This window comes from Rhinopithecus bieti, unplaced genomic scaffold, assembly GCF_001698545.2.
Source record: "Rhinopithecus bieti isolate Rb0 unplaced genomic scaffold, ASM169854v2 scaffold_17861, whole genome shotgun sequence".
NCBI classification, from domain to species: domain Eukaryota; kingdom Metazoa; phylum Chordata; class Mammalia; order Primates; family Cercopithecidae; genus Rhinopithecus; species Rhinopithecus bieti.
Window position 1 is genome coordinate 3,199,253 of NW_016809830.1, and position 17,014 is coordinate 3,216,266.

Here is a 17,014-nt window from a genome sequence, read left to right on the forward strand (position 1 = left end):
TGCTTTTTGTGGGATTTTTTTTTTTTTTTTTTTTTTTTTTTTTTGAGACAAGGTCTCGCTCTGTCGCCCAGGCTGGAGTGCAGTGGTGTGATCCCGGCTCATTGCAACTTTCACCTCCCAGGTTCAAGCAATTTTCGTGCCTCAGCCTCCCAAGTAGCTGGGATCACAAGTGTGCACCACCATGCCCAACTAATTTTTGTATTTTTAGTAGAAATGGGGTTTCGCCATGTTGGCCAAGCTGGTCTCAAACTCCTAGCCTCAAGTAATTCACCCACCTCAACTTCCCAAAATGCTGGGATGATAGGTGTAAACCACCATGCCCAGCCTATTTTTATATGTTTAAGAGAAAAGATCATGAAGAAGAAAATAAAACTAAAATGGTCTATTTTGGAGCATCTTTAACATTTTTAAGAATGGATGTCAAGTCTCCAGACTACTGTCTTTGGAGAGGCCTCCATATGCTGGATGCTGGCACCTGGGCTCTGAGTTTCCTACCCATCCCCAGGACCTAAATGGCATTTCTAATGGAAGAAATCTTCAGTGTCTAAACCTACATGCCATGAACAGAGGGGCAGAGAAGAACAAAGAAGTTCTGGTTCCAAGGCCTTGGCCCACTGTTTCCTGGTACACACTGATGTGGTCAATGTATGCAGGGTTCATGGTGGTCCACAGGACAGAGAAGGTCAACCACCTAGGTGTTCTGTCTCCTAGAAAATACATTTAAGTACACTTGCATTTGTTTAAGAAATTGCATGAATTATAAACCTCTGAAAATTCAGCATCTCTTTAAAAAAAAATTGTCTCTTTAGCTCATCTCCTTACTTTCTGACTTTCTAATAATCTCACAATTAGCTAATTACCTGCTCAAATATAATCCAACGAAGACAAACTTTAAAACTAAAATACATTTCTCCTCTATCTCATCTTTTTCACACAAAGACTCTAAGCAACACTTATAACACCTCCACTTGATGACCAAGTCTTCCTTGTACACACCTGAAAACTATTTAAGAGTGGTCTCTCTGCAGGTACAAAAGTCTCCAGAAATATACCTCTAATACAACTGAACATATGTGCTCCTGGATGTAAGCTACCCGGGGAAGAAAGACTGCGGACAGGGCCTGGTTTCCAGGGGGACGTATCCAAAGACGTCTATGACAATCTAAGATGCTTCTATTCTTAGAACCTCCCTTCTGAATCATGGAGATGCTTCCAAAGTTACATAGGAGTGGCATGTTCTGGATTGCATGCATTCTATTTAGGCTTTGCAAGCATTCTGTTAAAAATCATAACTAATGCATTAGCATTTCCAGTGACTTAAGGCATTATGTTCAGCAACAGCTATGTTAAAACACTAAATAACAATAGGAGAATAAAAGGAAAGCCTCTCTAGCCTATCTACTTGAACTGGTACTTCAGGCAACAGAGCCACCCAAGCATACTGAAACCATTTTGGGTTAACTTACTGGGTTGTCTTGAACAGGTTAATGCTCCTCTTTGGGCCAGTTACTCATTTGTAAAATGAGAAGAGATAAAATAGATCATTTTTAGTTCTTCCCAAACCTAGAAGCCTACAACTCCCATGAAAGAGGAAGATTATGTAAAACAAAAGTAGATGAGTAATTAATGAAACTGAAGGACCCACCACACCATAAACTATAAACAGAAGATTTTCCCATGAAGGATAGAAAGATGGTGTTCAAAGGGCAAAAGACCCAGGAAGGACAAAAAGGAATGCAGAGAAAAGCAATAATAACCTAAAGTCACTTGGAGTGAGAAGAAGGTTTAATGTACAGCAAATAAAAAGGAAGTATCTAAAATAAAGATGGAATTTTTTGAAGCAAAAGGAAGTGGCTGTGACTCAACCCAGAGAATGCCATGGAGGCCAAGGGAAACCCTCTTTAATGTAAGAAACGAAAGCAGGGTATTTTAAAAAGTCATACAACATCTGCCTACAGGAAGAAGAGGAGTTTCAGGGGCAACAGAGGCCAATGGGGATGTAAATAAGACAAAGAAAGGCAGACTTCGAACGGCTCATACAGTATCTTAATGCTATCAAAAATCCTGTCTACTAAGAAATATGTAATATCCTGAAGTCCTGTTCTGGATAGCAATAAACTTTATTTATTTTTTGAATTAAAAAAAAGTTTACAGTATAAAAACCATTCCCCTTTCTAGATACAGAGTCCAGTGTATCACGAGGCAGGAAAATTCAGAAAAAATATTTGACTTTTACCAATATATTACTTTTACCAAGTTAACCAGGAGCCAGGGATGACCCATCAATATTTGGGAGATGTAATATGAGCAGGAGGAGAGACAGCAAGGCACACCGCACCAAGACGAGACAAAGTGAGGCGTGGGAACCATGCTGCCACATTAGACTCCTCTGGCTAAAGAAAAGACATATTGAAAATGAGTAACTATAAAGCCAAAGGGAGCAAAAAACATGACAAGGCCACAGGGGTACTAAGCCCCACTTAAACATGAACATGGACCATTATATGAAGCAGCAGAGGAAAACAATTACGGTTAAAAATGTTCCTCTTTTCTAAAGGAGCAGTCAATATGAACTAAACTTCACAACACATTGTTTTTCACCAGCCCCATATAGCCTCAAGTCCAGGGAGAAAAAAAATCCACACTGAACACAAAATTTTTGGTTAACAACTTGAAATATGCAATTCAAAATACCAAATTTGAACAACTCTGTGAGTAGGGCAAAAGAACAGAAGAGCAAGGATGGTCTTTTCCCAAGTGAGTTGATTACCTTCAGCCTGCATGTGGAGCTTCTGTTTTAATTCAGGAAAGACAGCAGCAATAGCTAAAATTGCAGAAGTCATACTTCTTTTAATCATACCAACCTAAGTTTACTTTCATTATATTAGAAAAACTAAACATTTGAGAAAAATTGGACATCAGTGCAAAGAAGAGCACTTGGGAAGTGCTACAGAGCTGCTTTCTATTATTAAACGCAGAATCCATTAATAATAGTTTCAAAACGTGATGGCAAGAACGAAAGTATTATTCTGCATGGACTTTGCAGATCTGGGGCACCTTTGATTATCCTGTTTTACTCAGTAACATCCCCGTGGAGCTGGAGGCAGACAGTGTACCAATTTTACAGACAGAGGCACCACAGCACAGAGAGAATATGTGAATTACCACATAATTAGTTACTGGCAGAAGTGATGCAAGAAAACTGGTTTCTTGATTTCCAAGCCAAAGGTTTCCACCAGTCTAGATCTCAATTGATAAAACACTTGTGCATTACAGGTTTGGAGGCATGAGATAAAATGTGAAGTTAGTCTCATAGCTTAGTGTTATTAATGGAAAACTGGGCAGAACCACCTAGGAATTGATGATACCATAACCTAAACTTAAATAAAACCATCAAATCACGCTAACTGGACTTCATTTTTATTAAACATAACTTATTACAGGTAAAAAAAAAAAAATCATTGCATATTAACAATCTAACAAAGGTACCAGGTAAGCAAATACGTAATGTTGAGATAAACATATAGTACAGTAATACCTCTATTAACAAAGACACTGTGTATCAATGGACATGTTTTCTGGTGGAATCTTCTTAGTGAAAATATAAAAGGCACCAGAAGGTCATAAGATGGAGAAAAAAGTTCAAATGTATCATCATTCAACACTAGCTAACATTAGATTTGCCAGATGTTGTACAATGCACATCTGAGAATCCTGGGGGGCAGTAAAAGGGACCACAGTGAAGATACACAGAAGAGACAAGGGGGGAATGAGCGAACTCGAATGGGGAGAGGGAGGAGGAGGAAGGGGAGAAGAGGGAGGAAGGGGAGGAGAAGGGAGGAGTAAATGGGGAGGAGGGAGAAGGGGAGAGGGAGGAGGAGGCGTGGGGAGGGAGAAGGAGGAGGAGGGAGAAGGAGGAGGAGGGAGAGGGAGGAGGAGGAAGGGGAGGAGGGGAGGAGAGAAGACAGGGGAGTGAAGGGGAGAGGGAGGAGGAGGAAAGGGGAGGAGGGAGAGGAGAGGAGAAGACAGGTGAGAGAAGGGGGAGAGGGAGGAGGAGGAAGGGAGGAGGGAGAGGAGGAGGGGGAGGAGGAGAGGGAAGGAGGAGAGGGGAGGAAGAGAGGGGAGGAGGAGAGGGGAGGAGGAGTGGGGAAGAAGAGGAAGTTATTTGGAGTGCAAGGCTGGGACATACACCCCATCCTTCAACGTGGACAAAATAAAAGTAAAAGACCATCGCACTATTTCTGTTTTCATGAGAAGGGGAAATATTAAGAGGTACAGAATGTATAGTTTTCTTGCAGGGGTTAAAATGCAAAGAGTATGATGGCAAAAGTCTGCTAAAACCGGTAGAGACACAAAAAAAGCTGACAGTCAAAGTCACACCTGCACACATGCAAGACTGTGCCTAAAAGGACAGGCCCCATGACCCTCCGATTTGTGAGGACCAGCAGGGCCGACATTCCATTAGGAAGATTCAAACAGATGGACTCTACAAACGAGCTAGGTTCCCAGAGGATCTGTTAATCGAGGTATCACTGTATGACCCAGAAAACGGTGTGTGCAGACCACTCAAAATGCTGTGCGGTTGTAAGTAAACGAGTTTTACTTGCACATAAGTGAATGATATACTGACCGAAAACCAACTCTCCTCGTGTAGTGCAGACAGTTCTTGGTGACGTGGGTCTGGAAGTGCACCGACCTGCAGATGGCCCCGCACTCAGGGCAGGTGTAGGGAGATTTGTGCTGATGGATTCTCTGGTGTGATGCATAACTGCACTGGTTAGGAAGCAGCATCTGGCAGATAGTGCAAGTCTTCTAAACAAACCAAAGGGGGAAACAGGGTTGGTCCTACTAAGTACTTTCTAATATGCAAAGAACCGTGGTTAAACCTCCAGATAATTATACATCCTTCATTTCAAACACTACAGTAATTGACTCTAAGCCCAAGGGAAAAGCCAACTTGAAAGTTACATGTCCTGCGTACAATTCTTTATCCTGTAAAATCACAGTATGTGCTATGTAGTCAGGCTCATCTCAAAGTATGAGCTAAAAACATCCGTTTTAGCAGAGTTCCAATTCCGTTACTTTTGCATTTTGCTTAGGGCAAAGAAGAGAGGTATTCTTACAAATTTATGTGAGCAAACAATTTTAATACATAGTAACAAGTTTATAGGCATATGTATCTTGACAGTAGTCACAGTCCTCACAATTCATAAAAAGCTTTCTCCAAAATAATAAAAATTAATTAGAAGCTAATCCAATTGTTCCCCGACCAGTTATTTGAAATCTGAAATACAGGAATGCAAAAGAATGGCTACAGCAATTATTTGTTCTTTTTGCACTTAAATTGGCCTTTAAATGGATGACCTGGCCATGATATAATTTATAATGAAAACCAAGGAACTCAAGTTCAAGTATATAAATTTAGACATTAAATTAAAATTTTATAGAGCTTAAAATCTGATTATGTATAAAATAAAATTAAAGGTGAAATCCTCTTTGGAAAAAGCTCTACATCATTAACTATCCAGGAAAACCCAAAACACTATTTTTCATCCTCTTGGATATAGGCACTAAACAATGGTATATTTTTAAAAACACAAAACCAAAAAAAACTTAAAGTAAACATAAACTGAGGACTTATTACTTCTACCCCAAAAATAAACGTCACATAGCATATGACATAAACTGTGTTTAAATACTTTCAGAAAATTCATGCAAACACAAATTATCTACCATCTTCTAAAATGTACAATTTGTATTAAAGCCAAAGAAAGCCTCAAAATATAGATTCTTGCTAAGATTTAAAGCATTTGTTTATATTGACAACAGTTAAGAAATTTTAAAACTTTTTTAATTCTTCTAGTTTTGAAGCACGCCCAAAATTAAGGTTTAAACTTCCAAGTGACTTAGACTAAGAAAATAGGAAACTCACTTGAAAATTCTTTCTTGATTTTCTCCTGAAAGCACTAAAATAACAATTTTATCCCATAAAATGTTTATTATAATCACAAAATAAGAACATTACAGGTAGCTTTGATGAAGTTAGCATCATTAAAAAAACAGCACTCCTTTTCTCGTAACACATATTTCAAAGTTTAAAACAAGCCACAGCAAGGAAAACCAGTCAACAGATTCATTAATAACAGATCCTGTTAACATCTACATTACCACAGGTAATCATTTGTTTCTGTGAACTCAAGTCTTCTATCTACCTTCACACAGTCCCAGGCAGGGAATTATGATGTCTGAACTTCCACAGGCAACTTAAAATGTCTTGCACTTACTTGGGAATACAGTTAGCATTTTCTATACTAAAAGAAGTCAAAAAACATTATATATATACACACACACACATTTATATACATACATATATATACACACACACATGCATGTGTGTATATATATGTTATATTAAAACATATAGATTGGTCCCATCCTACCATGAGTCAAATGGTAAGATTAAGCTAGGTATTTTAAATACATTAAGTAAATTGAAGTACATCATCTCATTTAATTCTCATAACCTATGAAGCAGATAACATCTCCATTTTACAGATAAGGAAATGAGGCTCAGTAAAGTTAAGTAACTCGCCCAAGGCTCCAAACCTATTAAGTGGAAGAACCAGGATTTGAACTGGAGTCTAGGAGTGGGGTGGGGATATAATGAATGAATAAACAAAAACACACAGGGAAAACCATTAGCAAATATACCAACAGTGCCCACAGTATGTCAGTGTCGACGTCAGTCCCCCTCCCCTGCTGCTTCTCTTTTATCTAAAGTAATGTGATTGTACTACTTTTAGAATGATAGAAAATGGAAAGAAAATCTAAAAAGCAGACAGTGTTCCCTGAAAAAAATTTTCACATTTTCATCAAGATACACTACAAATGGTTATCCTTCACAATACATATAAGATGCACAAGGAATTACTTAAATTCATTGGAATGTATCATCATCATGTCTCCCCACCCAACTGTAGGACTCTGCACTCACTCGTTCCCATCAGCTCAGGCTCCTCACCCACTTTCGATACAGAAGCACAAGGAGAAAGAGGGAGTCATAGGGACTACAGCCTCAAATCAAAATGCTTTCATACTTTGCAATTCCTGAAGTGGGAGAAAATGGTCACTGAGGAGTCGCGCTGGACACTAGGGACCTTGCCTTTAGTTTCTGTAGGTGCATGCATATCTACATACAGACGCTTAGTTACTCCCGCATTTCTGTCTTTATTTACCTGCCTCCTCTACTCCTTGACTCCATTCTGTTTGGGTTTTGTTTTTGTTCTTGTTTTGAGATAGGCTCTCACTTTGTTGCCCAGGTTGGAGTACAGTGGCATGATCACAGCTCACTGCAGATTCCACCTCCTGGCCTCAAGTGATCCTCACTCCTCAGCCTCCCCAGTAGCTGAGACCACAGGCACACGCCACCACACTCAGTCAATGTTTGTATTTTTTTTGCACAGACAGGGTCTCACCATATAGTCCAGGCTGGTCTCAAACTCCTGGCCACAAGCAATCCTCCTGCCTCAGCCTCTCAAAGTGCTGGGACTACAGGTATGAGCCACCATGCCGGCTCCATTCCATTTTGAGGAAAAAAACAAGCTATTTTGGTTGGAGACATCCTCCTCCTTGATGCTTGCATGGTATCAATAGTTTTAAACTCATATGACATCATTTGCTTAACTGTATTCCCTCAAGTTGTATTCACTGTTCCTGTTATAGAAAACTTGTCATCCCTGCTTCCCATGATAGTGGTGATGCATTTTCACAGCACAAAGGAGTATCTTCCATTAGCTTTTCTGGAATGCTTTGAATTCATGAAAATGATGAACATCCTCTGGGTTTGGGGGGATGTATTTCAGCATGAGGGCAGACAAGGATTTCTTTGGGGCCTGTAATGACTGACTTTCCTTACTTTTTTTAATCAAGTAAATTAAAATATATCTTAAAATTCTAACACTCTACTATACAAGCTGAAGCTACTTAGTAGAGGATAAAGCAGTTGAATGTGACGGTAACTGCCTTTTCAATAGAAGAAAGCATAAGAAAGGGCACCTAAGTGGTTTTATGTGTCTCTTGACATTTTACTTATGTCATCTAAAAATGGATAAATGTTTTCAGTACTTAGGTAATAAACAGTTCATTTCTATTCTACGGCAGACTTATGTGCTCGGTTGAACTGTTACTTTTTAAAGTAAACATTACTTTTCAACAGTCAGGTAATACTAGAAAGCTATAGGAAAATAAAGCTGAAAAGTACCCACATTCCACGCTTTGCAATTACAACCGACTCTGTGTATCCTGAGGTTCTGCATCTATGTATTCAGTCCACCATAGATCAAAAATATTTGGGAAAAAAATAAAAAATAACAATACAACAGTAAAAAATACAGTATAACAACTATTTACATAGTATTTACACTATTAGATATTATAAGTAATCTTGAGATGATTTAAAGGACACAGGCAGATGTGCTTAGGTTCTATGCAAATACTGTGTCATTTTATAACAGGGGCTTGAGCATTCTCAGATGTTGGTATCTGAAAGGGGTCCTAGAAACAACACCTGAGGAAACTAAGAGATGACTGTACTCATTTTTTTTTAAGAGACAGAGTCTCACTCTGTCGCTTAGGCTGGAGTGCAACAGCACGATCTCAGTTCACTGCAACCTCTGCCTCCCAGGTTCAAGCAATTTTCCTGCCTCAGCCTTCCAAGTAGCTGGGACTACAGGCACACACTGTCACACCCAGCTAATTTTTTTGCATTTTAGTAGAGACAGGGTTTCACCATGTTGCCCAGGCTGATCTCGAACTCCTGAGCTCAGGTGATCCGCCCACTTCGGCCTCCCAAAGTGCTAGGATTAGAGGCACCAGCCACTGCACCCGGCTGACTGCACTCTTATTGAGCCTTTGCTATCCAATCCTGGCACTGAAATCGATCAATGGCATGCACATGCAGGCTACAGGGAAGGGGGAGCCTGGTACATTCTGGCCAGTTAAGGAATCAGAGAGTGTTCAAGCTTGACATCCTCTTTCTATAGATGAGGAATTAGCTGAGTAATAAGAAAAATAATTCTACGTGTTTTTGCTCATATTTTAGGCAGAAAACAGCCTGGGAGAGGTACATGAGAAACAGTGAGAGAGGCTAGAGAAATTAAGTATGGCTGTATACTTATGCTTAAATTTCAAACAGACCAAAAGCCTACACTAACATGAAACACTGCAGCTAAAGGCAGAAACAATGCCAGCTTAACAGTCAGCCCAGATGCTAAGTAAATTACTCTCACCTCATTAAAAGCAGTTCCATAATCTTCTGTCTACAGTATAATTATCCAAAAATAATAAAGTATACCAGTTTGTTTTGTGGCTTTCACTTTTGTCCAATTTCAGACTGAGAACACAAAGAAAGCATTTCATTTCAGATCTCACTTAAATGGAAGTCATACCAGGCAAACACAGCAGAGCTGGCTCTGTATGCCCTTCACTCACAGAGCTAGACGGCTGTGCTGGTTTGTCCTCAAATCATTCTGCTACACAAAAAATCCCTAACAAGAGTTGACAGTTAAATGAACAAATTTACAGAAAGCTATATGGCCAACACATATCATCTACTTAGATGCTTATTACCGAAGAATATGGGTAAATTAAAAGTTGATAACACTAAAATATAAACTAGGACAGGACTAGTCGTGACCAAAATTTAAATTAAACACTTAGAAGAGCAGGACCAAAAACCAAGGGTCACGAGTCTTCACTAATAAGGGTATTTTGGGAGACGGAGGAAGGGAGGAATTCAGGTGAGCCCCCTGGTTTCCAGAGGAAGCTGTGTGAGCAGAGCGGATCTAGAAATGAGAACCAGCAGAGGCTGCTCCCGGGAATACAGTTAGTATGTTGTATTAATGATGCCCAGAAAGTTCCCGAAACTAAAGTGAACCAGCAATTCCCGAAAACAAGGACCACTGCAAATGTCACCTTTATCCACACTCCGGAAGGTGACTTGGAAGTAACCCCAAGAATCCATCCTTACGTGATTCCTATGGTCCCTCCGGCTGTAAGAGCCTATGCTTCGACATCTTAGACAAGCAGAAAGAATGAACCAGCAATACAGAAACTTTGCCTTGAGTCCCAGCTCTGCCACCAGTTGGGCATTTGCTTTTTTCAATTGTAAAATAAAAGGGCTGGTCAAAAGACCTATAGCATTCTGTGATTCTACAGCTGATACAAATTCCACAAGAAGAAAACAGGTTTTTAAAATTAAGGGGTTACAGAAAGCATTTCCAGGCTGTAGTTGGTTAAATTTAGACATGGTTTTAAGAGGAGTTGAAGCAATGACATCCCAACACATTAAATTGATATTTATCAATTATTCAAACGACAGTCCTCAGCTCTTAAATACTTTATAGAGAAGAGGAAAGCTCCTCTGGTCTCTCGCCCACTCCCTTTTCTCAACGTACCCCAAAGCAGGGATTATTAAGCAGATAGATCAGAATACAAACCCCTAACTGGGGCAGATTTAATGGCTAAAGAGTCAACTGCTCAGAACTCTGTTTTTATTGTACTGCTTGATTCCATGCTCCCTGGAAGGTAGTGATCCCCGCAAAGGTCCTCAGCCTTCTGGCTCTCTCCCTCTGCCACCGCCTCCTCCAAGGGGTAAGCAGATGCATGCAGGCAGTCTAACCTCAGCCTAGCAGGCTTTCGGTTCCTGGTCCAGATCATGTACCAGAGTGTGATCAAATCCCAAGACAGCTTTGGGAACGTATGGCAAAGAGAGCCTCAAGTTAAAACCATATATTCCAACACAGCTCTTACCGGCGACCTGCTCTTGGGGGTCACTGAGCACAGGCCAGTTAATAAGGAAGCAGTGCTTTTGAGTCTCTCTGGCAATTGTTAGTTCTGCATAGATTGTCTACGGAACACTCGGAGGAGGAGCAGCAACTGGCAAGGAGAATGCACCAAATGCCACCCAAACCTTCCTTTAACCCATGGCATACTGGCAGTCTCAGAAGGCTAAAGGCATGCGTAAGGGGAGATGCTGAGAGGCATAGGAGGAACAGCCCCAGCTGGTGCTCACAGGCAGACAGACCCTTTGCTGGGTGCAGAGAAGCACCCTGGAGAAACTGAGACAGGCTCTGTTCAAAACATAAACGGAGGTCAAAATACAACATGATACCAAGGAAAAAATAAAATATAAAAGGAAAGATTAAAAAAGGGGATAGTGACTGAGCTAAATCAAGAAAAGTGTGTTCTTAAGAGAAAGGCTGAGGTCTTAAAAGAGGCTCAGCTCACCAGATGTGAAAGGAAAAAGAAGCAATTCTCACTCCTAACTGCTTTTAAAGACCGGGCTAAGAAAGGAAATTTACACTGGGCGGAGAAAATGTCTTCAATTCAAAGACAACAGAAATCCCAGGAAGTCAAATGGAAAGTCACCCTCCCAGGAAGCCTAATTGCAAAAACAACTGAGATTGGGGTCTGAAAGTCTCTGGCAGAGCACAATAATGCAATTACAGAATCTCTCCTTGAAGACAGGACAGCTACATTAGGATCTTTTTTAAAAAATGGAGTAAAACGTCCACTTTCAGGAAAATGGAATAAAAGTCACTTTCCCTATTCTTCCCATTAAGTACAACTCAAAACCCTGAACATTATATATAAAATAAACGTAAAAGGACTCTGAAAGGTGGAGTGAAAGATTAGCTAGGGACCTCAAGACCCTACGAATGACAGAGCAGTCAGTTCCCTAGGTTTCTCTTTGCCTCATATGTCCCAGATTTGGAGCTGAAGAAGCTAGCAACCCAAAATGCCAATGGGTAGAGACAAAAAAAATAGCCCCAAGAAAAGCCTGTGCTCTGTAGCCGATGACCAAGAAAGGGGTGCCTAGGAAAACAGAAAACTTTTAAATGAAGACTGCTCTCCTCCAGCCAAATCCTACAGAGAACACTGTGGCCCCACCCTAATCTGTGCCAAGTTGAGGTGGAGTCAAGACTTCAACCCTCCTGAGACTCTAACAAGCTGTCTGTTCCAACGCCCCTACCCAGATGGTGGGTGTCAGAGAAGGCCAGTAGTGAAGGGGAATTTTCATCTCTGCCAATTCCCCCACCACCAGCCCAGCAGGTATTTTTTTTTTTAAAACCCTAAAAAAGAAATCTCCAGGTCCAGATGGTTTCACTGGAGAATTCTACCAAACAAAGAATTCTACCAAACAAAGAAAACTCTTCCAGAAAATTGAAGAGGGAATACTTCTCAATTCTTTAAAAAGTGAGTATCAACCTATCTCAAACCGGACAAGAACAGAACAAAAAAGGAAATCTACATGCATATAGATGCAGAACTTCTTAACAAAATAGCAGCAATTATAATTCAAAATAAATAAAAAGAAATATGCAGCTTGACCAAGTGGGATTCATTTCAGAAATGCAAGGCTATTTTGATATCTGAAAAATCAATATAATCTACCCAAAAAAACCTTGAAACCAATAACTGAGTTCAACAGAGTCAAAGGATACACAATATATAAAAATTATTTGTCTCTATATATATTAGTGATGAATATGTCCTCACCAAAAAATATGATACCACTTATGATTGTTTGAAAAAATAAATCTAACAAAACATGCACAGGACTTATATGATGAAAACTACAAGGCTGGCGCAGCGGCTCACGCCTGTAATCCCTGCACTTGGGGAGGCTGAGGGGGGCGAATCACCTGAGGTCAGGAGTTCGAGATCAGCCTGACCAACATGGAGAAACCCCGTCTCAACCCCGTCTCTACTAAAAGTACAAAATTAGCCGGGCATGGTGGCACATGCCTGTAATCCCAGCTACTTGGGAGGCTAAGGCAGGATAATCGCTTGAACCCGGGAGACGGAGGTTGCCGTGAGCTGAGTTTGCGCCACTGCACTCCAGCCTGAGCAACAAGAGTGAAACGCCATCTCAAAAAAAAAAAGAAAAGAAAACTACAAAACAAAAAATCAAAGATATAAATAAATGAAGAATCACTTCTCGGCCTTTTGGCTAAGAACAAGTATAGTATCTGTTCTTATCAGTATAAATAAATGAAGAATCTGTGCTCATGTTTATGGACTGAAAGGCTCAATATAGTAAAGATGTCAATTCTCCCCCAAACTGATATGTAGGTTTAATGCAATTCCTATCAAAATCCCAGCAAGTTGTTTTACAGAAATAGACAACATATGAAAAGGCAAAAACTAGATTAGTGAAAACAATTTTGGGAAAGAAAAATAAATTGGAGGCATCCATCTACCAGATTCGAAGACTACCTACAGTACTCAGACTGTAGATACTGGTAGAGGGACAGACACACAGATCAATGGAACAGAATAGAGAACTCAGAAACATCCCCACACAAATGGCTGAATGATACTTGACAAAGGGGCAAAAGCAATTCATTGGAGGATGACAGCATCTTCAACAAATGGCCATGTATGGGGGAAAAAATGACCCGCCACCTAAATCTCACACCTGATACAAACATCAACTCAAAATGAGTCACAGACTTAAATGTAAATCACAGAATCATAAAGCGTTAAGGAAAAAAACACGGGAGAGCTATGCCTTAGACCTGACACCAAAAGCAGGGGTCATAAAATGGAAAACTGATACACTTGACTTCATGAAAATTACAAACTTGGCCGGGCGCGGTGGCTCAAGCCTGTAATCCCAGCACTTTGGGAGGCCGAGACGGGCGGATCACAAGGTCAGGAGATCGAGACCATCCTGGCTAACACGGTGAAACCCCGTCTCTACTAAAATACAAAAAAATAGCCGGACGAGGTGGCGGGCGCCTGTAGTCCCAGCTACTCCGGAGGCTGAGGCAGGAGAATGGCATAAACCTGGGAGGCGGAGCTTGCAGTGAGCTGAGATCCGGCCACTGCACTCCAGCCCGGGCGACAGAGCAAGACTCCGTCTCAAAAAAAAAAAAAAAAAAAAAAGAAAATTACAAACTTTTGCTCTGCTAAAGACCTGTTAAGAGGATGAAAAGACAAGTTACAGACTAGGCGAAAACACTTGCAACCACATAGCCAACAAAAGACTAGTATCTAGGCTCTATCAAGAGCTTGTCAAACTCAATGGTTTGCTGTAAAAGCAAACAACCTAATTAGAAATGGGCAAAAGATATGAAGAGCCATTTCACCAAAAAGGAAAAACAGATGGCAAATTAAACCCATGAAAAGGTGTTCAACATTGTTAGCCACTAGGGAAACACAAACTGAAACTACAATAAAATAATACCACACACCTATCAAAATGGCTAAAATTAAAAAATGGTACCACCACCAAATGCTGGAGGATGCAGAGAAACTGGATCCCCTGTGTGCTGCTCCTGGGAGTATAAAATGGTACATCTACTCTGCAAAACAGTTTAAGAATCTAAACATGCAAATACCACATAAGCCAGCAATTATATTCTGCTGATAAACAGGCATTTATCCCAGAGAAATAAAAACTTATGTCCACACAAAAACCAGTACACAATGTTAATAATAGCTTTATCCATCATAGCCCCCAACTGGATCCAATGCAGATGTCTTTCAACAAGTGAATGGTTAAATGAACTATGGTAAACCATACAACAGAATCTACTCAGCAATAAAAAGGAAAGTATACTATTGATATACGCAACAATCAGGGGAAAATGCTGAGTGGAAAAAAAGTCAATCCTAAGGAGTTATATACGATATTATTCCATCTATATAACATTCCTGAAATGACAAAATTATAGAAATGAAAAACAGCTTAGTGGTTGCCAGGGTTGAGGAGTGAGGAGAGGGTGTGGGTGGCTATAAATGAGCAATATGAAATCCTTGTAGTGCTGGAAAAGTTCTGTTATCTTGACTGAGTCAATGCCCATTTCCCAGTTGTGATACTGTTCTATAGTTTTGTGAGATGTTACCATTGTGGGGAACTGGATGAAGGGTATACAAGTTGTCTCTGTACTATTTCTTACATGGATCTATAATTATCTCAAAAGAAAAAGGGAAGGAAGTCCCTCTGCCAAAGTAGTACCTTTCTCCAGACCTGGTAAACCAAGGAGCTGAAAGGCATTGAGTGAAGAGTGATGGACCTGCCAATCTAGCAAGGACCCCAGAGGCCACACCCCTTACACTTTCTGAACCATGAACAGTGGCAGCAGGGTCGGTTCAGGAATCCACTTCAGGTGACGAGACTAGACTAACTAGACACTAATGTGCAGACCCAGGGCACCCTGCCTCAGAGTCGCAGGCACAGGCTTAAATTGTACTGGGTTCCTACCCCAGAAAGCACAGGCCAGGGTGTGAGCACAGAAAAGCTGTTACAATGTGGGCTGGTACACTCTTCCAATTCACCCATGAGCTACCAAGAATGTGGAGGTCAATGGGGAAATGGAAAGTTAAAGTGTTAAATACATGGCATACTGGCCGGACAGGGTGGATCACATCTATAATCCCAGCACTTTGGGAGGCTGAGGCGGGTGGATCACTTGAGGTCAGGAGTTCAAGACCAGCCTGGCCAACATGGTGAAACTCCGTCTCTACTAAAAATACAAAAATTAGCTGGGTATGATGGTGTGTGCCTGTAATCCTGGCTGCTCTGGAGGCTGAGGCAGGAGAATCACTTGAACCCAGGAGGCAGAGGTTGCCATGAGCCGAGATTATGCCACTGCACTCCAGCCTGGGCAACAGAGTGAGACTCCATCTCAAAAAAATATATATGGAACGTGTTGGACAACAGAGGAAAAGAGGGGCTCGGCACAGACACCAGTACCTCAGGCTCCCCTGGGTCCATTTCTAGATTTGTAAGCGGTCATGTGCGTTTTAAGTGCCACCCTCAGACAGAAACCAAGTTCTGTGGGTAGATGTTTTCCCAATCGAGTTGAACAAACTATAAACTGGCCGACAGTCATGTGACTGGCAAGTGAGAAGGATGAAACAAAGGCTACTTTCTCTTTTCTTTTCTCCCTGTCTTACTGCAGCCCCCACCTCCTGCTCCCATGGCTGCTGGATGGCACCCCGGGCAACAGTAATGGGCGAGAACCCCCATGGTCACATGTGGAGGCTAGGATGGCAACAGCCACAGGCATCCTACTGAGCCCCTAGAACCGAGGAAGAGACTCCAGGTTGGGTTAAACCATGAATGCCGAAGACACAGCAGCTACTCCTACTGAGGCAGAAGCCACACTCCCCGCCTGGGTCTGAGTGACACAGTCTGGCTGTGTCTGGGAAAATGGGAAGCTGTGGAGAGGCATTCTGGATCCAGTGAGAAAGGGGAAACGAGGAACAGGAGGACAGCGTGTTATGGGGCCTTTTCACAGAGCTGGTCCTGCAGTGCGTTGGCTATGCAGTGGGCTGAAGCTCACTACAAACCAATGCCCTTCTGTGGTGAGCTCAGTGGCCTACATAGATGAGGGGATGGCTGCAAAAAGGACACAGAACAGGAGGTGAGTGTTTTGCTTGTGTGTATCTGGCCTGAGAGTTAAATGTACATTTTGCCCCAATTCACTCCTTGGGATTCCACGTGAAATAGGTGACCTGCGTTATTTTACTCATCCCAGCAAGACACAAAAGTGATGCCAAACACACACAAAAGAAAAGATGTTAATCTCTCCTCCCGGGACAGAGCTTCACCCATTTCACCCTAGCTTGGCTGCTGAGCCTAAAAGGTTAATAAAGAACAAAAACTAGGGAAACACAGGGAAGAAGGAAATCCTACCCACCTGCCCATGCCCTTCCTTGCTCTCAGAGAAGGAGATCTCAGATACACATCTGAGGGTAGCTCCAAAGGCCAGATACAGAGCACACAGCTCATAGTGAGAACCCTCCTAAACCAGGACACAGTCGACCACTCTACACAGCCCAGCAGCAGACAGACACGAGACAAGAGGAAAACAGAAATGAAGAAAGAGCTTTTTGGCGTTTTCCCCTTTTTTTACTGCATCCTGTTAGGATGAAAAGAAATATTATCCTTTTGATGAAGTGGTGTCAAGATGGGAGGACATCCATGGAGACAGAACCCAGG

The 17,014-nt window shown here is 41.4% G+C and overlaps 1 protein-coding gene across 11 annotated transcripts in view; it reads right to left on the reverse strand.

Moving 5' to 3' along the window:
• Positions 1–17,014, reverse strand: part of ZNF532 (zinc finger protein 532) — a 133,933-nt gene that overhangs the window by 49,266 nt on the left and 67,653 nt on the right. For 10 of the 11 annotated variants that reach the window (XM_017890493.1, XM_017890489.1, XM_017890488.1 and 7 more), the window contains one exon: positions 4,631–4,812. The exons of the other annotated variant lie outside the window; for it this stretch is intronic. In XM_017890493.1, coding sequence (XP_017745982.1) covers positions 4,631–4,812 — 182 coding nt within the window. The remainder of the gene's footprint in view (positions 1–4,630; positions 4,813–17,014) is intronic. 11 annotated transcript variants of the gene reach the window in all.